The following is a 26,867-nucleotide window of genomic DNA, read 5'->3' as shown; positions in this document are numbered from 1 at the left end:
AACATTGAGGATAACGTGGTTTAAATTGGGATTTATTTTACATTTTGCTATGTTATTGATCACAATGAGATATCGTGATTGTCCAGTGATACGCTAACAACACTCATTCATTGCTTTGTTGTAATGTGGTTACCAGCTTGCCACTTTTCCATACTAATTAATTTTTCTCTGATCAGCGTTTTTGCTTAGATGGGAAAACAAGCCCGGATATAATAGTCAAGGATGGTCTACAAACGGTGGAAGCTTTAGCCTTTGACTCCATCAGCCAGCTTCTCTACTGGATAGATGCTGGAGCAAAGAAACTTGAGGCAAGTAACGTATTTTCTGTTCAAATGTTAAATGCCCATTGGTCAGAGACTTCTGATCCCCACAGATATGAATGAGATTCACCCTGGCCCATAACTGAACACATCTCAACAGTTTGATCAAGGGTATCATAAGGGAATCAGCGGCGTAGTGGTATTGTCGTTGAACTAGTGACCAAGAGCCATGCTCTGAGGACCTGGGTTCAAATCCCACCAGGGCAGATAGTGAAGTTTGAATTCAATAAAAATCTGGAATTAAAAGTTTATAGGTGACCATGAAGCCATTGTCGATTGTGGTTCACTAATGTCCTTTAGGGAAGGAAAGCTGCGTCCTTACCTGGTCTAGCCTACGTGTAACTCAGACCTATAGCAATGTGGTTGACTCTTCAATACCCTCAGAGATGGACAAAAACAGCGATATCTACACATCCATGAACGGACGCCCTCTGTTAAGCAATAACAAGTGATGTGAGTGTCTAAATGGGAGGGGTGAAATGTCAGCTGGGTATATTCTGTGCGGTATCTGCACGTTCTCCCCGTGTCTGCGTGGGTTTCCTCCTGGTGGTTCGGTTTCCTCCCACAGTCCAAAGATGTGCGGGTTAGGTGGATTGCTCACGCTAAATTTCCCTGTAGTGTCCAAAGATTAGGTGGGGTTGATGGCTTACGGGGCTAGGGTGGAGGTGTATGCTTTCAGGGACCTGTGTAGACTCGATGGGCTGAATGGCCTCCTGCACTGTAAATGCTATGATATTTGGTGTAATTTGTAGTATAGTTGGTGCTAGGTTAATTGATACTTCATTAATGGATTAATATCTACTTCATTAATGGATTAATATCTACTTGAAATAACTTCAACATTGCTACTGTTTTCAATCCAATACCTTACTGTATGTATTCTATTAACTTTGTTAACTTATTGTTTATTATGAAACAGCAATTTGTTCAAAAGCTGAAGTTTAGCCTTTTTATCTTGGATAATGTTTTAAAATGTTGAATCAGTCCTAACAATGATAATGCTGGAGTATTGTGGAAAAATAAGAATATGGTACCACATAGTACATTCTGCAGATCTTCAGAAACATTAATTAGATGTTGCAGACCTCTTAAATAAATAACATTTCTTCCCTTTTTCTCCTCTTCCGAAGATTGGGATTCATGGTGAACTACAGTTTTGATTACACATTCTGTCCATTGAGCCTAGATTATCAGCAGGATACAAGTCTGACCATGTTATCAAGTTCCCATTTCAACAAGAGAATTTTGGATCAGCAGTACAAGCTTGTTGCTCCTCTCTGTCCTAGCCTGTCCCACTCTGGTGGAAATAGGCTAATTTGGCGCACAATGCAAATGAAACAGAGGAGTTTCAGGGTTTTTCTGTGACTACAACAGAATCCGCTGTGCTACCACATGGTCTTGAGCATACTTTCTAACTTGTGCAGATAGCTCCTTTATTAGAAAGAAGAAACCGGTGTCATTGCTTAAATATACTGGGCGCGATCTAATGGAAAAGGTTCTAAGTGTTATTTGTGCTGGGTTTTGCTGGGAGTTTCACCCAGCAAAGTGACACAGTCCAAAGATGCGGATGTTGGGTGGATTGGTCATGCTAAATTGCCCCTTAGTGTCCAAAGGTTCGGTGGGGTTACGGAGATGGGGTGGGGAGTTGGGGCCTGTGAGGGGTGCTCTTTCAGGGGGTTGGTGCGAACTCTATGGGACAAATGGCCTCCTTCCGCACATTAGGGATTCTATGGTTCTGAGGTTCCTAGCAATCTCAAGTACAATGTACTTGTGGGTCTTGAGCCTATTGAGTGGAAGTAAATGCACAGCACAAAAACAGAATTATAATGTAACATTAACCACACACTTGTAGCTTTCTATAAATTGACTGGTGCAGAATATAAGTCACATGCACAGGGCATCCTGTTATGAAGTAGAAATGTTGCTTGGGCTGTTGAGGGACTTTTTATGTTCCTTCTAATATGTTTTATTTCAGATTATGCAAAATATAGATGAATGGTTCCTCAATGTTACCTTGAACATAAAATTCCCCGAAAAAGAAAGATGTGGCTCTGCTGTATGTCTGTATTTAGATCAAACTTACTCTGAATGAACTAGTCTTAGCTTAATTCCATTTGACCAGTAGTTTCAAGTTATATTTTTATTTTGGGAGGTGACTCCTCCGACCCACTGATCTTTGTTTATTAATTCAGTAAATAAATGAATGCAATGATTTGATATCAATCTATGATAATAGAGCTCCAGTCTGACAAATATTATTTGATGGAAAGCAAACTTTTGAGAGAGGAAAGAAGTCTATAAACTTAGTGTCTTTTTGTAATTTACTTTCTCATTTGTTAGGTTTCAAAACCTGATGGAGACTTTCGCCTAACTTTGCTGAATTCCACTCTATTAGACCATCCCAGAGCTCTTGTACTAGTTCCTAGCGATGGGTAAGTTTGGGAAACAATCTGAAACTTGTGACTCTGGTGCAAAATATTGTACAGCTCATCAGGAAAATTCAAAAGTTCTGGCAGATTAATGACCAGTAATAGCCGAATGCAACTTCCAAAATGTCTATATTCTGAGTTGGTGCTAAGGAGCATCAATTAAAAGAACCATAGTTGGAGTTCTGTTCTGGTAGTCAGACACTATTTATTAACTTCTGGGAGCCATTTTCTCACTGAAATTAGACCAAATAATCTCCACTTTGTTGGCTGCATTTGACCTGATGGTACAGTGGGAATGGACCGGTACAGGTCAGGCGGATCAGATCCTCGTAATCATATTGTCCCAAGTGTTGACCTGTTTGGCTGCAAGGAGCAATTGACCTGAAACTGTATTCATATATAGACACTTGTATTAAGAGCTCGGCTGATGTTAAATGCTAGGGTATTCTAAATCCCAAAAGGGAAACTTGATATGCATGCTCTCAACTGTATTTTGCAATTTTGCTAAAATGTGAGGAAAGAGGTGAAGATGTCCTAGATGTTTTTGTGATGATTTTAAACAAAATAGCTGATTATAGAACCGTAAAACACACAAGAAGAAAATTAACTAAAAATGCAATTTATCTTTAGTTACCCAGTTCCAAACCCCTTTCTTTTCCAAGCTCCAAGCTAAACCCCCCAAACAAGAACAAAGAACAATACAGCACAGGAACAGGCCCTTCGGCCCTCCAAGTCTGTACTGGTCATGATACCATCCTTGGCCAAAACCCTCCGCACTTCCTAGTGCCGTATCTCTCTCTATACCCATCCTATCCATGTATTTGTCGAGATGCCTTTTGAACATTGTTTCTGTATCTGCTTCCACAACCTCCCCTGGCAGCCTGTTCCAGGCACTCACCACCCTCTGTGTAAAAACACCTGCCTCGCACATCTCCTCTAAACTTTATTTTTTATAAATATTTTTATTCTACTTTTTCACTTTCTCCCAAATTTACACCCACCAACAATAAGCAGTAACAAATACAATGTCAATCTCCATATCAACAACACCAATCCCAGACTCCCAAACAGCAGCAGCCTGCATATTAACATAAACAAATAACAAAAGGAATCAACCATAGTCACCGTTAACATGCGCAGCCCCCCCCGGCCTAATATTAGATGTAATCCAGTTCTCAAAAGTGCATAATGAATAACGCCCATGAATTGTCGAACCCCTCCATCCTTCTCCTCAGTTCAAACTTGACGTTCTTAAGAGTCAAGAATTCCAGCAGGTGCCCCCGCCACGCCAGGGTACAGGGTGGAGAGGTTGATCTCCATCCCAACATGATCCGCCTTCGGACGATCAAGGAGGCGAAGGCTACAATATCTGCCTCCAACCCTGGCTGGTCCGACACCCCGAACATGGCCTCACGAGGGCCCAGGTCCAGTTTCATGTGCACCACTTTAGCGATTACCCTAAAAACCTCCTTCCAGTAATCCTCCAGCTTTGGACAGGACCAAAACAAATTAATGTGGTTCGCGTCCCTCCCCTCCCCGCAACATTCACACACAGCTTCTACCCCTCAAAGAGCCGGATCATCCTCACCCTTGTGAGTTGTGCTCTATATACCACCTTCTGCTGTATCAGCCCCAACCTCGCGCACGAGGTGGAGGCATTCACTCTCCGAAGCACCTCACACCAGAACCCCTCCTCCATATCCTCTCCCAACTTTTCCTCCCACTTTGCTTTGATTCCTTTCAGCGGTGCCTTCTCCTCTCCCAAAATAGCCCCGTAAACCGCCGACACTGCCCCCTTCTCCAGTCCCCCTGTCGTCGGCACCACCTCCATCAATGTGGAGGCCGGCTCCACCGGGAAGCTCTATCTCCCAGCAAAATCTCAAACCTGCATGTACCTAAACATTTCCCCCTGCTCCAACCCACACTTAGCCCCCAATTCCTGCAAACCGACCCCCAAGAAACAGATCTTTTAATGTCTTAATCCCCTTCTCCTCCCATCTCTGAAAATTTCCGTCCCACTTTCCTGGCTCAAATCTGTGGTTCTCCCGAATCGGCATTTCCCTTGACCCTGCCCCCAACACTAAGTGTTGGCGAAACTGCCTCCAAATTCTCATTGAAGCTATTATTACCGGACTCCCTGAGTATTTCCCCGGGGCCATTGGGAGCGGCGCTGTTGCTAGCGCCTTCAATCCCAACCCCCTACACAAACTCTCCTCCATTCTGGCCCACTGGGAATTAACCCCTCTGACCTAGCTCCGCATCTTCTCCACATTCGCCGCCCAGGAATAATACATCTGGTTTGGAAGACTCAAACACCCTGCCTGCCTTCCCCTCTGTAGCAGCATCTTTCTAACTCTGGCTGCCTTCCCATCCCATATGAACAAGATAATTATTCCTTCAATCTCTCTAAAAAATGCCTTTGACAGGAAAATTGGCAGGCATTGGAAAATAAACCGAAATTGTGGCAACACGTTCATTTTAGCTGCCTACACCTGACCCGCCAGTGACATCTCCTCTAACCTTTGCCCCACGGACCTTAAACCTATACCCCTAGTGACTGACCCCTCCATCCTGGGAAAGAGTGCCTGACTATCACTCTATCCATGCCTCTCATAATCTTGTAGACCTCTATCAGGTCACCCTTCAACCTCTGTCATTCTAATGAAAACAGTCGGGTCTATTCAGCCTCTCTGCATAGCTAACACCAAGACGAGGCAACGACCTAGTAAACCTCCTTTGCACCCTCTCCAAAGTCGCAACATCCTTCTGCTTGCGTGGCGACCAGAATTGTGCGCAATATTCCAACCTTCTATACTACAACTATAGCATGACTTGCCAGTTTTTATACTCTATGCTCCGCCCAAAAGGCAAGCATTCCGTGTGCTTTCTTGACTACCTTGTCCACCTGTGTTGCCACTTTCAAAGATCTGTGGACCTGCAGATCTCTCTGACTTTCTATATTCCTAAGAGTTTTGCCATGTACGGTATATTTCCCCTCTTGTGTTCGACCTACCAAAATGCATTACCTCGCACTTATCTGGACTAATTTCTCTGCCCAAGTTTCCAACCTATCTGTGTCCTGCTGTACCCTCTGACAATCCTCAACACTATCTGCCACTCCATCAACCTTGGTGTCATCCATGAACTTGCTAATCAGACCAGCTACATTTTCCCCCAAATCGTTTTATGTATACTACAAACAACAGAGGCCCCAGCACAGATCCCTGTAGAACACAATTAATCACAACCTTCCGTTCAGAAAAACACCCTTCTACTGCTACCCTTTGCCTTCTATGACCAAGCCAGTTCTTTATCCAACTTGCCACCTCACCTCTGATCCCGTGTGACTTCACCTTTTGCACCAGTCTGCCGTGAGGCACCTTGTCAAAGGCTTTCCTAAAGTCCATGTAAACAGCATCCACCGCTCTCTCCATATCAATCATCTTTGTCACCTCCTCAAAAAACTCGATCAAGTTAGTGAGGCATGACCTCCCCTTCACAAAACCATGTTGTCTATCGTTTCCAAATGGGTATATGTCCCTGAGAATTCTCTCCAATAATTTACCTACTACTGACGTGAGGCTCACGGCCTATAGTTTCCTGGATTATCCCTGCTACCTTTCTTAAATAGCAGTACCACATTAGCTATTCTCCAGTCCTCTGGGATCTCACTTGTAGCCACTCACTTGTAGCCACTCACTTGTAGCCAGTGAGGATACAAAGATGTCAGTCATGGCCCCCAAAATGTCCTCTCTTGCTTCCCTCAGTATTCTGGGGTAAATCCCATATGGACCAGGAGACTTATCTACCTTAATGACATCCCATAGGTTTCAAAAGCAAGCAAAATCCAGAAATAATTATCTACATCAGGAACCTATATCTTTTGGGTTGGCCTCCGATTTAGGATAGTCAACTTTCTGGATTCTTAAGGCACAACTTATAGGGAGTGGGCACCGCTTGCTGCTGTGGGTTGCGGTCTCAAAACCACTACCTTGCATTGGGTGAACTAGCTGTTGATGTACAGTTTTTCTGTCAATCTTCCTTTATCTGATCGAGCCCTCCTTGGAAGCTACTCTGAATTCACCTTTTAGAATAGAAGTGTGACATTCACCCCCATCTTAGTTTATGAACTTTTACAATCTTTAGTTTAACCTTTTACACTTTTGGTACCAATTTATCTGAGGTAAACATTAGTTTACCGGGTAGCTAATCAGCATATCAAAACCGTGGGTTAGCAGCAACCTGTTAACCCAACAAAAATCGAAGAACATGAATACAAATACACCATCTTACATGGTTGGCTACATTAAACTTATTAGAAGAACAATGAACACTTCTGCTTTTACTGTAAATAAAATTTCTGGAATGTCCTACACCCATTTGACTGCACCTCTCAACTCTGATGCCTATCAGAAATTCAACAATTAACAATTGGTCTGAAGTTTCGGATAAAGGTTCAGATTTCTTGGGCCTTCTGCTTGCCTCTGGTGGAGTTGTCCTTTTAAATCGCCTCCAACCCTCCCAGGTTTGTAGAGTCCCAGTTCAGCGTAGCCACCCTGGATCGTTCTTTTACCTCTGGATTTTTGCATGTAGGCACTTGCCTTCTCTGTTTTGTGCTCGCGCTGTTAGTAGAGTTATTTAGTTACCAGGGGTTTTGTACACTTTTAGCCAGCACTGAGTTTCAGCTGAATTCTGCTTGAAAGAGATGCTTCTGTTGCAGTTACCAGATTCAAATCTCCTGGAGTTGAACTTTTTTCTCCTATTTATGGTCCAGACATCTTGGTCACATGTACAGTTCATGGAAATAAATTGCTTTTTGCCAGAAACCATCTTCCAGAGAAACGTAATTCTTGAAGGAAATGAAATGAAAATCGCTTATTGTCACAAGTAGGCTTCAAATGAAATTACTGTGAAAAGCCCCTAGTCGCCACATTTCGGCACCTGTTCGGGGAGGCTGGTATGGGAATTGAACCGTGTTGCTGGCCTGCCTTGGTCTGCGTTAAAAGCCAGCTCTTTAACTCTGTGCTAAACCAGCCCCTGGCCCTGAAGGGACAGTCACCCCACAATAGGTTTCCCCCAAAATACATCTGCCATCCCAGGTACAAGAGCAGTCTACATCAGTCTCACCTCCCCTTCTTCCGAGGCCCAGGTGTACTGTAGCATTGCTCCAGATATGATGGATTAACTCTTTACCGTGGAAATTACTATCTGATTTCTCCCCGTGTCTGTGGGTCTCATCCCCACAACCCAAAAATGTGCAGGTTAAGGTGGATTGGCCACGCTAAATTGTCCCCGAATTGGGAAAAAAATAATTGGGTACTCTAAATTTTTTTTTTTAACAAGAAATTACCTTCTAATGGGCGGATTACACCAGTAGAAAATTGGAGTTCAGTTGCCATTGTTACATTGGACTTGATGTTGGCCAATTTGGAAGTATTGTTCCTGGCACGTCCCAAAGCTGACTCATTGGAAAATGAAGTTAAGGGGCGGCACAGTGGTTAGCACAGTTACTTCACAGCTCCAGGGTACCAGGTTCGATTCCCAGCTTGGGCGACTGTGTGGAGTTTGCACTTTCTCCCCGTGTCTGCGTGGGTTTCCTCTGGGTGCTCTGGTTTCCTCCCACAGTTCAAAGATTTGCAAGTTAGGTGGATTGGCCATGATTAATTGTCCCTTAGTGTCTAAGAAAAGGTTGGGTGGGGTCACGGGGATACGGTGGACGCGTAGGTTTAAGTGGGGTGCTCTTCCCAAGGGCCAATGCAGACTCGATGGGTTGAATGGCCTCCTTCGGCACTATAGATTCTACGATTCTATGAAGCTATACGGCTTTAGTTAGCTTTCATTTTTTGCATCTTAAGAATTTGGTTAATTTGAACCTGAACTTTCCTAGCACTAGAGGGCGTTGAGATGCACTAAATTATGCAGCAAGTTCAGTGGTGCCATCTGATGGTGCAAGACTGCATTGTAGGAGCTTCTGCATTAAACTCTTTTTAGACAATAAGGAATTGTTTTGTCATGTTTTTCATATATAGAATTGCCACCTCATTGGATGGTTTTTCGTTCCTCCAGTTGGCTGTACCAATTTCTGGACTGTAACCCTGACATATTAAAATAGTCAGTTTTGTCTCTCTGAAGGTAGCAATTTATTATTAAATTTCCATCAGTAGTCAAACAAACCTCAAATTTGTGCCTTTTTTCTGAACCTTGTCCTCTGTTTTGCCTTTTACCTATTGTTTAGCTTTGGATTCAGCAAGGTTAAGTTAGGGTGGGGCCTGACCCTACGTAGGGTACCCTTTCAGAGGATCGGTGCAGACTCGATGGACCAAATGGCCTCTTTCTGCACCATAGTGATTCTACAAATGATAACTTAGTTAACAAGCAAAAAATATGAATTTGACCTGTTCCCTCATGACTGAGGGATGTTCAGTAGGTCTCAAGGTTCTGAGTGTTGTGTGGTTAAACAGTTTTGACTGTTAACACAACTTGGGCTAGGGCTATGGGCTACATGTATATGTTATCACGATACCCTGGACTAGTGTGGTCAGTTTCAGCCCCATTTGACCTGGCTTCGCAACACAGGTGAAATTAGATTTAATTTAAAATACCCGAGGTCCTTGGTTGTACCCAATTAAGTACGCTTGGTTTGTAACTTTTAGAACACTGGTAACCTTTTATGTTGAGTATTGTAACTAAAAGGATACCAATTGCAACTGGCAATTTGACCCCCCACAGACACACTATGTTTATGTATTTCTCTCTCTCTCTCTCTCTTTCTCTCTCTCTTTCTCACACTCTTTCTCTCCATATAACTTCTTTCAGCCATAACGATCAATTGAAGTTAGTTCTGCATCTGCTTGGTCTCCAAGGGAGTCTTATCCATTTTTCTCAACATAGGTTAGAAGTGTGTAGGTTTGTGTTTACTGCAATAAGTAATCTTGATTTTAAAAGTGCTCTTACTTTGAATATTTAATAAAATTTGAATTTCATAGAACCCATTTTTCTATTCCTCAAAATAGCTAAATTGCTTGTTGGTACTGAACCCTTGTGTTTTGAGATAAAACAGTCAAAGAAAAGTTGTTGCTTTTTAGAACTGAATTACAAATAGTTTTTCTTTGTTGTTAAAGGGATGCTTGTCCTCTGTTGTAGCAAACATTAACAGAACTGGATTTATTTCATGTAAGACATTTGAATTTTATCTGTAGGGCAGCACGGTAGCACAAGTGATTAGCACTGTGGCTTCACAGCGCCAGGGCCCCAGGTTCGATTCCCCGCTGGGTCACTGTCTGTGCGGAGTTTGCACGTTCTCCCCGTGTGTGCGTGGGTTTTCTCCGGGTGCTCCGGTTTCCTCCCACAGTCCAAAGACGTGCAGGTTAGGTGGATTGGCCATGCTAAATTACCCGTAGTGTCCATAAGGGTTGGGAGGGGTTATTGGGCTGCGGGGAAAAGGTGGAAGTGAGGGATTAATGTGGGTCGGTGCAGACTCGATGGGCCGAATGGCCTCCTTCTGCACTGTATGTTCTATGTAATCTATGTATTGAAATTTTCTCCACAGCCTGATGTTTTGGACAGACTGGGGTGATGATGCAGTTGGTATTTACAAAAGTCCGATGGATGCATCTCGCGTCCACCGAATCGTTACTGATGGCGTTAAGTGGCCTAATGGGATTACAGTGGATGGCTACTGGATCTATTGGACTGAAGCCTATGCTGACCGAATTGAACGAGCAGACTTTAATGGGCAACAGAGATCAGTAGTGATACAGAATCTTCCCCATCCGTATGCCATTGCTGTTTTTAAGGTATGTGATTCTGGAGTGCTGGGCCTGCAAAATACCCATTTGAGGAAGTCCATGACTTGTTCTAAAGTTTTGGCAATTGTGAAATCAGCTGTTTGGATAGCAACAGTTATGGTGATTGCTCCTTAATAGACTTTGCTTTGAAATTAGCCCTGTTTGATGTGGTTATTAAACTGTTTCTGTATGTTAAATAATAATTGCTTGGGATGAAACTATCCTTTCTCTCCAATTAGTTATTTAATTATGCCCAGTAACTCTTTTTTTAGCTCTAATAAATTGAGACAGGTAATTGAGATTTTAAAAAAAAAAAAAGTAAAAAAAATTATGATGAACAATTTACGTAGGCAATACATTAAAGCATACACGGTCTGCTACTAAATGTTTGCTCTGGATATGTTGGTATTTAGAGGACTGCAATGTACAGAGGTAGGGCAGAAACGAGCATTTATATGGTGGAACTATATGGTCTTGCCATGAAGAGGCAATGAAGTAGAAACTTTAGGTTAGATATAAATAAGACTCTGAAGTTGCAGAGGGTCTGACTCAGCCTGTGGAAGTGGCAAGGGAGTGGTTGGAATTACTGCCAATGTATAATTGCATAAAATTGCAGCTCCTCTTGAACTGGAGAAAATAATTCAAAATGACTTGCATTTGCACAACCACTTTCTTGACCTCAGGATGTCAAAGTGATCCAGAGCAAGTGAAGTACATATAAAACTGTGCACTCGCAGTTTTAATATTGATTTGAGACAACACAGGCTGTGGAGAGATGATGGGTGGGATAAAGCTGCCTGTTGTCAGCATGCATATGAAGCTCGTCATGTTGCACTTGTCAATAATGAGCGTGTAATATTTCAAAACCCACTGATTAACAAGTCCATGAAAGCACGTACCGGGCCGCACGGTGGCGCGGTGGTTCGCATTGCTGCCTCATGGTGCCGAAGACCTGGGTTTGATCCTGGCACCGGGTCTGACCGCGTGGTGTTTGCACATTCTCTCCATGTCTGCAGGGGTCTCACCCCCACAACCCAAAGATGTGCCGGGTAGGTAGATTAGTCACCCTAAATTGCCCCTTAATCAGAATTTTTTTTAAAAAGCACATTGTAAATATGCCGATAGAGCAAATAGGAAAGCTAATCGACTGTACAAGGGCAAATTAATATAAAAGGAGGGAGGTTATGCTTCATTTGTACAGGACACATCTGCAGTACTGTGTACAGTATTGGTTTCTTTATTAATGGCGGATGTAAATAGGTTGGAAGCAGTTCAGAGAAGGTTTACCAGACTAATACCAGTAATGGGCAGGTTGTCTTATGAAGAAAGGTTGGACTGATTAGGCCTATTAACAGTGGACTAATCTTGTAATCGCTGTTTAGACAAAGAGGTGACTTGACATGGTGAATGTGGAGAGGGATGTTTCCTCTTGTGGGCGAATCTAGAATTTGACGTCACCCATTTAAGAGAATATTTTTCTGTCAGAGGGCAGTGAGTCTTTGGAACTCACTTCCTCAAAAGACAGTGGGAGCAGACTCTGAAAACGTTTCCGGCAGAAGGAGATAGATTCCTGATAGATAAGTGGGTGAAAGATTATCAAGGAGAAAGGGGTGGTTTGTCAGATCAGCCATGATCTTATTGAATAGCGGAGCAAGCTTAAAGGATCGAGTGGCCTACTCCTCCTCCTAATTTGTATTTTGCAAAAGACAGTTGCAAGTGTCAAAATAGATTTTTATACTTGCCCAATTGTTTCCCAGTTTTTACTCTCACTTGCTGAAATGAGCAGTGTTTCTGTTTATTCCCACATTTTCCCTTTTATTTTTGCTGTTATATTTTTGATCCATGTCTTTAAGGCAAGCAGCCTATGCCTTTAATTCCAGCAAAAGAGTCCAGAAGCAGGAGAAGTCACTGTGCTAGCCCGTGCTGGTTTAAACTTGGGAGTTGTTGACTGGCCGACACCAGTGAGAAAGATGGGTTAGGATTCAGTTTGATTGATTGGCTGGTGGCGCAAATGAATTGGCCCAAAAGGTCATGTTCTGCCCGGTAACAGGTGGGGATTGGATCTTATTCCACTGAAGTGGCTCCCTGAGATTGGAAGGTTTCAGTTTCAATTCTGGCAGCACGGTGAAAAGGTCCAGCTAATCCTCTCCAGAAAGATCCGGCTAACTCTCTCCAGAAGGCTGCTGGGAGGGCTGTCTTTCTCTCCAGCAGCCTTCTGGTGTTGGATTCCTGAAACTACAGAGGCCTGAAGACAAACCACGAACTGAGGAGAGAGACGCTGCCTCCTTCCGGTGACGGCCATGAGCTGAGCGGATGCACAAAAGGTGGCTCTCTCCTAGAAACTTCCTATTAGACCTTGCTAATCCATCAAATGGGCACCAAAAGTACCCCCCAATTTAAACCCCACCTACCACTCAACCGACTGAGATGCTGGCGAGCTAGCAGCCAAACCGCAAGGCTAGCAAAAACAGAGAGAAAATCCCCGACCCCAGACTGGGGGGGACCTGTGTGGCGACCCAGAACTAAGTATGACTGGCCCAACGGGATCGCCAGCTCCGGCCCAATCATCGACTGAGAAGCTGATGTAGTTCATCTGCTCTGAACTACTAAAACAGAAGCGGCGAAAGAGGACCTCATGTCGGCAATAGAGACCGCGCTGGCCCCCATAGAGAGAGCAATGGTCAGAGCAGAGCATTGACTGGAGGACCAAAAGGTGATGGTGTGGGACCTGGAGGAGACAGCCACCGACCCAGGCCGAGTAGATCACCTCCCTGGAAGCAGAAGTGACGAGGCTGGGGACATCCCAGAAGGCGCTAAAAGGGAAGATGGACGAGCAAGAAAACTGGTCCCGCCGGCAGAACCTGCAGATCAGTGGACTACCGGAGGGTGCAGAGGGCAAGGACCTGAAGGAATTCGTCACAAAAGATGCTTGGGAAACTGGTCAGGGAGGAAGGCTTCACCAAGCCCCCAGAAGTGAACCAGGACCACGCGTTGCTCCAACAAAAGCCCAAGTTGGGAGAACCACCACAGGCAATAATTGTGAAACTTCACAAGTTTCAAGGTAAGGAACGTGTTCTGAACTGGGCGAGGAGCACCTGAACTGGGCGAGGAGCATGTGATCGTGCAAATGGGAATGGGACACCATGTGCATATAGCAGGACGTTGGAGCTGACCTGGCCAAGCGCCGGGCAGAGTTTAATGGGGCAAAAACCGCACTGGAAAAGTGAAGTGCGATTCGGCACGTTTTACCCAGTAAGACAATGAAATGAAATGAAAATCGCTTATTGTCACAAGTAGGCTTCAAATGAAGTTACTGTGAAAAGCCCCTAGTCGCCACATTCCGGCGCCTGTTCGGGGAGGCTGGTACGGGACTGGACTATGGATTACATTTAAAAACAAAGAACTTTATTTCAACACACTGGAGGCAGCAAATGGGTTCGTTCAAAAGAACGGACGCTTGATGCAGTGACGGAGACCAAAGCAAATGTGATCCCACAAGAACCAAGTGGGAAGGGGGCTAACTATACTGGGGGATGTGGAGAGGAGGAGGGGCAAAACAGAAGGAACAGCTTTTTGGGGGAAAGTCACTACACTAGCTAGCAAGCCAAGTACTCGAGGAGCCTGGTGGGATTAGCCACGTTAAGGACTTTACCAGCTCTGACATCACTTCAAACTCGATGACGTATCTGTTGCGGCCCATCTGCAGAAATCATAAATTTGGCCCAACGAAGATAAACACTACATACGAAGTGTGAAGAAAGAATGAAGATGGGCTGACTATAGGGAATCTGTACGTGCATGGTAAATGGCAAATGGGGGTCGAGTGGAGAAGCTTCAGCTCCTGAAAGAGAATGAACTCCAGTTTCTTGAAATTGGGCAGCACAGTGGCTAGCACAGTTGCATCACAGGTCCAGGGTCCCAGGTTCAATTCCCGTTTTGGGTGATTGTCTGTGCGGAATCTGCACATTCTCTCTGTGTCTGCCTGTGTTTCATCCGGGTGCTCTGGCTTCCTCCCACAGTGCAAAGATGTGCAGGTTATGTGGATTGGCCATGATAAATTGCCCTTAAGTGTCCAAAAAAGGTTGGGGTCGGGTTATGGGGATAGGGTGGAGACTTGGGGAGCTCTTTCCAAGGGCTGGTGCAGACTCGATGGGCCCAATGGCCTCCTTTTGCACTGTAATTGATTTGCAATGTAAATGAGTCTATGAAACTCCACTACCTGCAGCTACGGGACTTCCTACACAAGGAGACCACTACATTCCCCCAGATATCCGGATGCTCACTACTGGACAAACTATAGGGGACAGTAAATGTGCCGCATATGTGGGCGACTGTTAGTAGAGGCAAGGGCCCCACTGGACGAAACACGAGAAAGGAGGGGGAGGAACTGGGCATGGAGATAGGGGAGGACTCTGGATTGTAGCTCTGCAGAGGCTAAACTCTACCTGATACGCAGGGCTGAGCCTAATGCCATTAAACGTCATGCACAGGGCACAGCTGACCTCGACACACGAGTGGGTACCTTATCATAGATTATCATAGAATTTACAGTGCAGAAGGAGGCCATTCGGCCCATCGAGTCTGCACCGGCTCTTGGAAAGAGCACCCTACCCAAGGTCAACACCTCCACCCGATCCCCATAACCCAGTAACCCCACCCAACACTAAGGGCAATTTTGGACACTAAGGGCAATTTATCATGGCCAATCCACCTAACCTGCACATCTTTGGACTGTGGGAGGAAACCGGAGCACCCGGAGGAAACCCACGCACACACTGGGAGGATGTGCAGACTCCGCCCAGACAGTGACCCAAGCCGGAATCGAACCTGGGACCCTGGAGCTGTGAAGCAATTGTGCTATCCACAATGCTACCGTGCTGCCCTTAAGAAGAAATTAATCTGCACCATATCATTCTACCGTAATCCATGTATCTATCCAATAGCTGCTTGAAGGTCCCTAATGTTTCCGACTCAACTACTTCCACAGGCAGTGCATTCCATGCCCTCACTACTCTCTGGGTGAAGAACCTATCTCTGACATCCCCCCCCCCCCCCCCCCCCCCCCCCTATATCTTCCACCATTCGCCGTAAATTTATGTCCCCTTGTAATGGTTTGTCCCACCCGAGGAAAAAGTCTCTGAGTGTCTACTCTATCTATTCCCCTGATCATCTTATAAACCTCTATCAAGTCACCCCTCCATCCTTCTCCATTCTAATGAGAAAAGGCCTAGCACCCTCAACCTTTCCTCGTAAGACCTACTCTCCATTCCAGGCAACATCCTGGTAAATCTTCTTTGCACCTTTTCCAAAGCTTCCACATCCTTCCTAAAATGAGGCGACCAAAACTGCACACAATACTCCAAATGTGGCCTTACCAAAGTTTTGTACAGCTGCATCATCACCTCACGGCTCTTAAATTCAATCCCTCTGTTAATGGACGCTAGCACATCATAGGCCTTCTTCACAGCTCTATCCACTTGAGTGGCAACTTTCAAAGATGTATGAACATGGACCCCAAGATCTCTCTGCTCCTCCACACAGCCAAGAACTCTACCGTTAACCCTGTATTCCGCATTCATATTTGTCCTTCCAAAATGGACAATCTCACACTTGTCAGGGTTAAACTCCATCTGCCACTTCTCAGCCCAGCTCTGCATCCTATCTATGTCTTTTTGCAGCCGACAACAGCCCTCCTCACTATCCACAACTCCACCAATCTTCGTATCGTCTGCAAATTTACTAACCCGCCCTCAACTCCCTCATCCAAGTCATTAATGAAAATCACAAACAGCAGAGGACCCAGAACTGATCCCTGCGGTACGCCACTGGTAACTGGGATCCAGGCTGAATATTTGCCATCCACCACCACTGTCTGACTTCTATCGGTTAGCCAGTTCGTTATCCAACTGGCCAAATTTCCCACTATCCCATGCCTCCTTACTTTCTGCATAAGCCTACCATGGGGAACCTTATCAAATGCCTTGCTAAAATCCATGTACACTACATCCACTGCTTTACCTTCATCCACATGCTTGATCACCTCCTCAAAGAATTCAAAAAGACTTGTAAGGCAAGACCTACCCCTCTCAAATCCGTGCTGACTATTCCTAATCAAGCAGTGTGTTTCCAGATGCTCAGAAATCCTATCCTTCAGTACCCTTTCCATTACTTTGCCCACCACCGAAGTAAGACTAACTGGCCTATTATTCCCAGGGTTATCCCTAGTCCCTTTTTTGAACAGGGGCACGACATTCGCCACTCTCCAATCCCCTGGTACCACCCCTGTTGACAGGACGAAAAGATCATTGCCAACGGCTCTGCAATTTCATCTCTTGCTTCCCATAGAATCTTTGGATATATCCCGTCAGGCCCGGGGGATTTGTCTATCTTCCAAGTTTTTCAAAATGCCCAACACATCTTCCTTCCTAACAAGTATTTCCTCGAGCTTACCAGTCTGTTTCACACTGTCCTCTCCAACAATCTGGCCCCTCTCATTTGTAAATGCAGAAGAAAAGTACTCGTTCAAGACCTCTCCTATCTCTTCAGACTCAATACATAATCTCCTGCTACTGTCCTTGATTGGACCTACCCTCGCTCTAGTCATTCTCCTATTTCTCACATGTGTAAAAGGCCTTGGAGTTTTCCTTGATCCTACCCGCCAAAGATTGTTCATGCCCTCTCTTAGCTCTCCTAATCCCTTTCTTCAGTTCCCTCCTGGCTATCTTGTATCGCTCCAGCACCCTGCCTGAACCTTGTTTCCTCAGCCTTACCTAAGTCTCCTTTTTCCTCTTGAGACATTCAACCTCTCTTGACAACCATGGTTCCCTCACTCGACCATCTCTTCCCTGCCTGACAGGGACATGCATATCAAGGACACGTAGTACCTGTTCCTTGAACAAGTTCCACATTTCACTTGTGTCCTTCCCTGCCAGCCTATGTTCCCAACTTATGCACTTCAATTCTTGTCTGACAACATCGTATTTACCCTCCCCCCAATTGTAAACCTTGCCCTGTTGCATGCACCTATCCCCCTCCATTACTAAAGTGAAAGTCACAGAATTGTGGTCACTATCTCCAAAATGCTCCCCCACTAACAAATCTATCACTTGACCTGGTTCATTACCAAGTACCAAATCCAATATTGCCTCCCCTCTGGTCGGACAATCTACATACTGTGTTAGAAAAGCTTCCTGGACACACTGCACAAACACCACCCCATCCAAACTATTTGATCTAAAGAGTTTCCACTCTGTTTGGGAAGTTAAAATCACCCATGACTACTACCCTGTGACTTCTGCACCTTTCCAAAATCTGTTTCCCCATCTGTTCCTCCACATCTCTGCTACTATTGGGGGGCCTATAGAAGACTCCTAACAAGGTGACTGCGCCTTTCCTATTTCTGACTTCAACCCATACTACCTCAGTAGGCAGATACTTCTCGAACTGCCTTTCTGCAGCTGTTTTACTATCTCTAATTAACAATGCCACCCACCCTCCCTAATCTTATTGAAACATCTATAACCTCCCTCAGGTTTGCACTGAGTGCTGAATTTGGTGCTTTTTGAGTGCGATAGTGAGAGTTTGGTGACCGAGGGAGTATAAGGCTTCATTTTTATCTAAAGTTTAGTCTTTCTTTTATTTAGTTAATTAACTTAAAAGTTGCTGTTTGGTTTAGAAGAAGGTGAATTTTCAATCAGCTTTAAACAGGCTTCTACTTCTAGGCACTTGCAGCTGGAGCTTGTTAATTAGTTAATTGGATTAGGCCAGTTTTTCAGAGGCTAGATTCACAGTATAAAAGTGATCCCCTACAGTGCAGACTTTGTTTGCACTGAGTGCTGAATTTGGTGCTTTTTGAGTGCGATAGTGAGAGTTTGGTGACCGAGGGAGTGCTGAATTTGGTGCTTTTTGAGTGCGATAGTGAGAGTTTGGTGACCGAGGGAGTGCTGAATTTGGTGCTTTTTGAGTGCGATAGTGAGAGTTTGGTGACCGAGGGAGTTAGGTGAGGAGGGAGTAAGGTGCTCCTTTCATTTTGTTTCCGACATTTCCGCAAAGAGTGCGAAGAGAGCCAGGAGTTTACAGGAAGTGTAGCTGACTGGGAGCAGAGTCGGAGGGCGGAGATCTAGTTAGTCCACACAGCAGCTATATTCTTTAAGGTAAGAGGGGATGGAGGCTAGGCCAGTTACATGCTCCTCCTGTAGGATGTGGGTGGTGAGGGATACCACCGGTGTCCCTGCTGACTATACCTGCGGGAAGTGCACCCAACTTCAGCTCCTCAAAGACCGTGTTAGGGAACTGGAGCTGAAGCTGGATGAACTTCGGATCATCCGGGAGGCAGAGGGGGTGATTGAGAAGAGTTACAGGGAGGTAACCACACCCATGGTACAGGACAAGAATAGCTGGGTTACAGTCCGGGGGAAAAAAACAAACAGGCAGACAGTGCAGGGATCCCTCGTGGCCGTTCCCCTTCAAAACAAGTATACCGTTTTGGATGCTGTTGGGGGGGATGACCTACCGGGGGAAGGCCCTAGCGGTCAGGTCTCTGGCACGGAGTCTGGCTCTGGGGCTCAGAAGGGAAGGGGGGAGAATAGAAAAGCAATAGTTGTAGGAGATTCAATGGTTACGGGAATAGAGAGGAGATTCTGTGGTCGCGAGCGAGACTCCCGGAAGGTATGTTGCCTCCCGGGTGCCAGGGCCAGGGATGTCTCGGATCGTGTCTTCAGGATCCTTAAGGGGGAGGGTGAGCAGCCAGAAGTCGTGGTGCACATTGGTACCAACGACATAGGTAGCAAAAGGGGTGCGGAGGTAATAAACAAGTTTAGGGAGTTAGGCTGGAAGTTGAAAGCCAGGACAGACAGAGTTGTCATCTCTGGTTTGTTGCCGGTGCCACGTGATAGCGAGGCTAGGAATAGGGAGAGAGTGCAGTTGAACAGGTGGCTGCAGGAATGGTGTAGGAGGGAGGGCTTCAGGTATTTGGATAATTGGAGCGCATTCTGGGGAAGGTGGGACCTGTACAAGCAGGACGGGTTGCATCTGAACCAGAGGGGCACCAATATCCTGGGAGGGAGGTTTTCTAGTACTCTTCGGGAGGGTTTAAACTAATTTGGCAGGGGAATGGGAACTGGATTTGTAGTCCAGCAACTAAGGTAGCCGATATTCAGGACGCCAAAGCATGTAATGAGGCAGTGGGGAAGGGAACACTGACAAAGGAGAGTATTTGCAGGCACGGAGATGGGTTGAAGTGTGTATACTTCAACGCAAGAAGCATCAGGAATAAGGTGGGTGGACTTGAGGCATGGATCGGTACTTGGGACTACGATGTGGTGGCCATCACGGAAACTTGGATAGAAGAGGGGCAGAAATGGTTGTTGGAGGTCCCTGGTTATAGATGTTTCAATAAGATTAGTGAGGGTGGTAAAAGAGGTGGGGGGCTGGCATTGTTAATTAGAGATAGTATAACAGATGCAGAAAGGCAGTTCGAGGAGTATCAGCCTACTGAGGTAGTATAGGTTGAAGTCAGAAATAGGAAAGGAGCAGTCACCTTATTAGGAGTTTTCTATAGGCCCCCCAATAGTAACAGAGATGTGGAGGAACAGATTGGGAAACAGATTTTGGAAAGGTGCAGAAGTCATAGGGTAGTAGTCATGGGCGACTTTAACTTCCCAAATATTGAGTGGAAACTCTTTAGATCAAATAGTTTGGATGGGGTGGTGTTTGTGCAGTGTGTCCAGGAAGCTTTTCTAACACAGTATGTAGATTGTCCGACCAGAGGAGGGGCAATATTGGATTTAGTACTGGGTAATGAACCAGGGCAAGTGATAGATTTGTTAGTGGGGGAGCATTTTGGAGATAGTGACCACAATTCTGTGACTTTCACTCTAGTAATGGAGAGGGATAGGTACGTGCAACAGGGCAAGGTTTACAATTGGGGGAAGGGTAAATACGATGTTGTCAGACAAGAATTGAAGTGCATAAGTTGGGAACATAGGCTGGCAGGGAAGGACACAAGTGAAATGTGGAACTTGTTCAAGGAACAGGTGCTACGTGTCCTTGATATGTATGTCCCTGTCAGGCAGGGAAGAGATGGTCGAGTGAGGGAACCATGGTTGACAAGAGAGGTTGAATGTCTTGTTAAGAGGAAAAGGGTGACTTATGTAAGGCTGAGGAAACAAGGTTCAGACAGGGCATTGGAGGGATACAAGATAGCCAGGAGGGAACTGAAGAAAGGGATTAGGAGAGCTAAGAGAGGGCATGAACAATTTTTGGCGGGTAGGATCAAGGAAAACCCAAAGGCCTTTTACACATATGTGAGAAATATGAGAATGACTAGAGCGAGGGTAGGTCCGATCAAGGACAGTAGCGGGAGATTGTGTATTGAGTCTGAAGAGATAGGAGAGGCCTTGAATGAGTATTTTTCTTCTGTATTTACAAATGAGAGGGGCGATATTGTTGGAGAGGACAGTGTGAAACAGATTGGTAAGCTCGAGGAAATACTTGTCAGGAAGGAAGATGTGTTGGGCATTTTGAAAAACTTGAGGATAGACAAGTCCCCCGGGCCTGACGGGATATATCCAAGGATTCTATGGGAAGCAAGAGATGAAATTGCAGAGCCGTTGGCAATGATCTTTTCGTCCTCACTGTCAACAGGGGTGGTACCAGGGGACTGGAGAGTGGCGAATGTCGTGCCCCTGTTCAAAAAAGGAACTAGGGATAACCCTGGGAATTACAGGCCAGTTAGTTTTACTTTGGTGGTAGGCAAAGTAATGGAAAGGGTACTGAAGGATAGGATTTTTGAGCATCTGGAAAGACACTGCTTGATTAGGGATAGTCAGCACGGATTTGTGAGGGGTAGGCCTTGCCTTACAAATCTTATTGAATTCTTTGAGGAGGTGACCAAGCATGTGGATGAAGGTAAAGCAGTGGATGTAGTGTACATGGATTTTAGTAAGGCATTTGATAAAGTTCCCCATGGTAGGCTTATGCAGAAAGTAAGGAGGCATGGGATAGTGGGAAATTTGGCCAGTTGGATAACGAACTGGCTAACCGATAGAAGTCAGAGAGTGGTGGTGGATGGCAAATATTCAGCCTGGATCCCAGTTACCAGTGGCGTACCGCAGGGATCAGTTCTGGGTCCTCTGCTGTTTGTGATTTTCATTAATGACTTGGATGAGGGAGTTGAAGGGTGGGTCAGTAAATTTGCAGACGATACGAAGATTGGTGGAGTTGTGGATAGTAAGGAGGGCTGTTGTCGGCTGCAAAGAGACATAGATAGGATGCAGAGCTGGGCTGAGAAGTGGCAGATGGAGTTTAACCCTGAAAAGTGTGAGGTTGTCCATTTTGGAAGGACAAATATGAATGCGGAATATAGGGTTAACGGTAGAGTTCTTGGCAATGTGGAGGAGCAGAGAGATCTTGGGGTCTATGTTCATACATCTTTGAAAGTTGCCACTCAAGTGGATAGAGCTGTGAAGAAGGCCTATGGTGTGCTCGCGTTCATTAACAGAGGGATTGAATTTAAGAGCCGTGAGGTGATGATGCAGCTGTACAAAACTTTGGTAAGGCCACATTTGGAGTACTGTGTACAGTTCTGGTCGCCTCATTTTAGGAAGGATGTGGAAGCTCTGGAAAAGGTGCAAAGAAGATTTACCAGGATGTTGACTGGAATGGAGAGTAGGTCTTACGAGGAAAGGTTGAGGGTGCTAGGCCTTTTCTCATTGGAACGGAGAAGGATGAGGGGCGACTTGATAGAGGTTTATAAGATGATCAGGGGAATAGATAGAGTAGACAGTCAGAGACTTTTTCCCCGGGTGGAACACACCATTACAAGGGGACATAAATTTAAGGTGGAAGATATAGGAGGGATATCAGAGGTAGGATCTTTACCCAGAGAGTAGTGGGGGCATGGAATGCACTGCCTGTGGAAGTAGTTGAGTCGGAAACATTAGGGACCTTCAAGCAGCTATTGGATAGGCACATGGATGACGGTAAAATGATGTAGTGTAGATTTATTTGTTCTTAAGGGCAGCACGGTAGCATTGTGGATAGCGCAATTGCTTCACAGCTCCATGGTCCCAAGTTCGATTCCGGCTTGGGTCATTGTCTGTGCGGAGTCTGCACGTCCTCCCCGTGTCTGCGTGGGTTTCCTCCGGGTGCTCCGGTTTCCTCCCACAGTCCAAAGATGTGCGGGTTAGGTGAATTGGCCAATGATAAATTGCCCTTAATGTCCAAATTACCCTTGGTGTTGGGTGGAGGTGTTGAGTTTGGGTATGGTGCTCTTTCCAAGAGCTGGTGCAGACTCAAAGGGCCGAATGGCCTCCTTCTGCACTGTAAATTCAATGATAATCTATGATTAATCTAGGACAAAGGTTCGGCACAACATCGTGGGCCGAAGGGCCTGTTCTGTGCTGTATTTTTCTATGTTCTATGTTCTAACCAGGGACCTCCAACAACCATTTCTGCCCCTCTTCTATCCAAGTTTCTGTGATGGCCACCACATCGTAGTCCCAAGTACCGATCCATGCCTTGAGTTCACCCACCTTATTCCTGATGCTTCTTGCGTTGAAGTATACACACTTCAATCCATCTCCGTGCCTGAAAGTACTCTCCTTTGTCAGTGTTCCCTTCCCCACTGCCTCACTACATCTTTGGTGTCCTGAATATCGGCTACCTTAATTGCTGGACTACAAATCCCGTTCCCATTCCCATTGAAGGGGAACGGCCACGAGGGATCCCTGCACTGTCTGCCTGTTTGTTTTCTTTCCCCTGACTGTAACCCAGCAACTCTTGTCCGCTACTTTGGGTGTGGTTACCTCCATGTAACTCTTGTCTATCACCCCCTCTGCCTCCCGGATGATCTGGAGTTCATCCAGCTTCAGCTCCAGTTCCCTAACACGGTCTTTGAGGAACTGGAGTTGGGTGCACTTCCCGCAGGTATAGTCAGCGGAGACACCGGTGGTATCCCTCACCACCCACATCCTACAGGAGGAGCATGCAACTGGCCTAGCCTCCATCCCCTCTTACCTTACAGAATATAGCTGCCCTGTGGACCAACTGGACCTCCGCCCTCCGACTCTGCTCCCAGTCAGCTGCACTCTTTGTAAACTCCTGGCTCCCTTCTCGCTCTTTGCGGAAATGTAGGAAACAAAATGAAAGGAGCGCCTTACTCCCTCCTCACCTAACTCCCTTAGTCACCAAACTCTCACTATAGCACTCAAATGCACCAAATTCAGCACTCCCTTAGTCACCAAACTCTTACTATAGCACTCAAATGCACCAAATTCAGCACTCCCTCAGTCACCAAACTCTCACTATGGCACTCAAATGCACTAAATTCAGCACTCAGTGCAAACCAAGTCTGCACTGTAGGGGATCACTTTTATACTGTGAATCTAGCCTCTGAAAACTGGCCTAATCCAATCAACTAATTAACAAGCTCCAGCTACAAGTAGAACCTTTGTTTAAAGATGATTGAAATTCACCTTCTTCTAAACCAAACAGCAACTTTTAAGTTAATTAACTAAATAAAAGAAAGACTAGACTTTAGATAAAAATGAAGCCATATACTCCCTCAGTCACCAAACTCACTATAGCACTCAAATTCAGCACTCCGTGCAAACAAAAAAATAAAATTAAAACATTTTAAAAATAAAAATGGGAGTATCTCAACACCCATTCCTTAATAGTCACCCCTTCCTTGGAGAAAAACAAATAATTTGGTGAAACAAAATTACAAGAAACTCAAAAACAAACGCAATTTCCCGCCCTTTTGTTTTTCATTTTTGGAAGGGAAAACCCCCAAAACAAACAAGTCACAGAAACCGGCACCCTTCATTAACAATATGCAAAAGTTTCTATGAACTAGCCCCTCTTTTCATAAAACAATCTGGCAATTGATAGCTACTGTCGATCCATTTAATTTTTGCTATCTCCTCTCTGTCCAACATCAAACTTACGATGTCTATCCTTAGCCTTTTCTCATTCATACTTTTTGTAGAATGCACATTTTCCCACAGGGATTTATTGTCAATGTGACACTCAATGGGTGTGTTACCCAAATCCCTTAATCCCAAAATGTCTGTCAATATCTTAGATATATAAAAGGCCATACCCACTGCCTCTATAAGGCTTAAAGCCTCAGCACTCTTTCTACTTGTGAAAAATAAGCATGCTGGTCTTGCACTAAATTAAGATGTGTATTTACTTTCTTCAGAATCAGATCTACTGGGATGATTGGTCTGAAATGAGCATCTTTAGGGCGAATAAATATGATGGCTCAGGTGTGGAGACGGTGGTTACTGGTTTAACTGGAGTAATGGACATGAAGGTGTTCTTCAAGCCAATGGAAACAGGTAGCAGCTTTGATATAACTTTGGATGCAGTACTGTTTTCTGTGTTTCTGGTCTACACTTTGGGCTTTTTGTTTGGTTGCCAATAAAATTTGAATGTTATCCAATAATCTTTTTGCCAGTACAAAAATTTAGATGGCCGGAAGAACAGACTATAGAAAATTCAGAATTTTCTAAAATGGGCCATGTGACAGACTTTAGACAGCGATGGGAAGGATTGGGGTGAGAAGCCATACGGCCCATTGTGTATGGTTTCTAATCTGTGATAACAGGAGCAGCTCTGCTAAAATATTACCCAAATGTGGGTGTCGCACTTCTGCAAAATTAAACCATGTACTGGGGTCTCCTCAATGACTCTACCTTCAGTAAATTGTGTTCTTTTTATTCAGCAGCAACATTTGTTTATAGGATCCAAAAGTTGCATTGATATCTCCCATTTATAATCAACTCTGAAATACACCCTGTTATTTACAAACAACTTGTAATTATGTATTTATATAATGTATTTAATTTAAACTACCGTGGGGTGTTTTTCATAGAATTCTTAGTGTAGGTGGGGGGCCATTTGGCTCTGAGTCTACATCAACCCTCCTAAAGAGCACCTTATCCCTGTAACCCCACCTGACCTGCACATCTTTTAAACGTGGGAGGAAACCGACGGAGACAGCCACCCGAGGCTTGCCCTGTGAGGCAGCAGTGCTAACCACGTCTCAGAAGTGTATCAGACAAAAATTGACATCAATTAAGGAAATATCAGGAAGGATGGTTGGGCAAGTTGGTTTTAAGGTAGGTGATTGAGGAGGAGAGAGAGGCAAAGAAGTTGAGGGCCGAAAGTGTTGGTGCCACAGACACCAATGGTGGAGCAAAGAATGCAGGGAATGTTGTAGGGCTTGCCTCCTGAAAAGAAGATTGTACCATTTCTGAGCTTGCTGTACTGATGGTTGTGGGAATTGGGATACCATGGGCGGGATTCTCCAAAATGGAGGCAGCGTTTGCGCCGTCATGAATGCCACTCCAGCCTCCCTTCCCCGCGGCCGTGGGTGCCGTGCTAACCCGTGCATGCGCAGTGGCGCCGCGCCAACCCACATGCGCAGGGGACATCCTCAACGGGCAGGTCCCGACGCAACATGGCATGGGGGTTCAGGGGCCGGCTGCGTAATAAAATAGGGCCGGGGCTGGAGAGGCCGGCCCGCCAATCGGTGGGCCCCGATCGCAGGCCAGACCCCATCGGAGGCCCCCCCCCCCCCCCGGTGAAGGAGCGCTTTTCCCTGCCCCACAGGCCGTCCCCCGACCCTATGCGCAGAGTTCCCGCTGGCTGCGAGCAGGTGTGAACGGCGCCGGAGGGACGCTGCCGTTTCCGCGTGGCCGCTTGGCCCATCAAGGCCGGAGAATCGGCGGCCCGGCCGAGGACAGCGACCCGTGACCGGCGCTGCGCCAAACGCACTGCCGCAAATGGTGCCAATTCTCCGTTCCTCGGAGAATCTCTGCCGGCGCCGCGGGAATAAATGGCATGAACAGCGATTCTCCCATACGGTGGGGCATGAGAGAATCCTGCCCCCGGTCACTGAAGTTGAGGGTTTTTTTCTACTGGACCACCAGTCATTATTAGAGATTCATTTGTTGGTCCTTTTGGTTTTATTTCTGCTGCCTCTATATTGCATCGGTGTTAACCTACCTGAATACTATAATGGGGCAACAATTTACATTGACATTTAATAGTGCTTCCATATCAGAAAAGAGAGGATCAGTGAACATCAATTTGATAACATTCATTAATAGTTCACTTGGGCGGAACGGTGGCTAGCACTGTTGCCTCACTATGCCTCGGACCCGCATTCGATCCCTGTCCTGAGTGTGAAGTTTGCACATTCTCCCTATGTCTGCGTGAGTCTCTCTCTCTTTCTCTCCCCCCCCCCCCCAACACACACACACACACACACAACCTAAAGATGTGCAGGGTAGGTGGATTGCCCACATTAAATTGCCCCT

The 26,867-nt window shown here is 45.5% G+C and overlaps 1 protein-coding gene across 1 annotated transcript in view; it reads left to right on the top strand.

Moving 5' to 3' along the window:
• Positions 1-26,867, top strand: part of sorl1 (sortilin-related receptor, L(DLR class) A repeats containing) — a 227,127-nt gene that overhangs the window by 130,090 nt on the left and 70,170 nt on the right. The window contains exons 18-21 of the mRNA XM_072486394.1: positions 177-308; positions 2,661-2,752; positions 10,299-10,545; positions 24,743-24,881. Coding sequence (XP_072342495.1) covers positions 177-308; positions 2,661-2,752; positions 10,299-10,545; positions 24,743-24,881 — 610 coding nt within the window. The remainder of the gene's footprint in view (positions 1-176; positions 309-2,660; positions 2,753-10,298; positions 10,546-24,742; positions 24,882-26,867) is intronic.

The sequence above is a fragment of the Scyliorhinus torazame genome, chromosome 21, assembly GCF_047496885.1.
Source record: "Scyliorhinus torazame isolate Kashiwa2021f chromosome 21, sScyTor2.1, whole genome shotgun sequence".
Lineage (NCBI taxonomy): Eukaryota > Metazoa > Chordata > Chondrichthyes > Carcharhiniformes > Scyliorhinidae > Scyliorhinus > Scyliorhinus torazame.
Note: the sequence above shows the minus strand (reverse complement) of the source record. Positions and strands in the feature narration are given on the sequence as shown.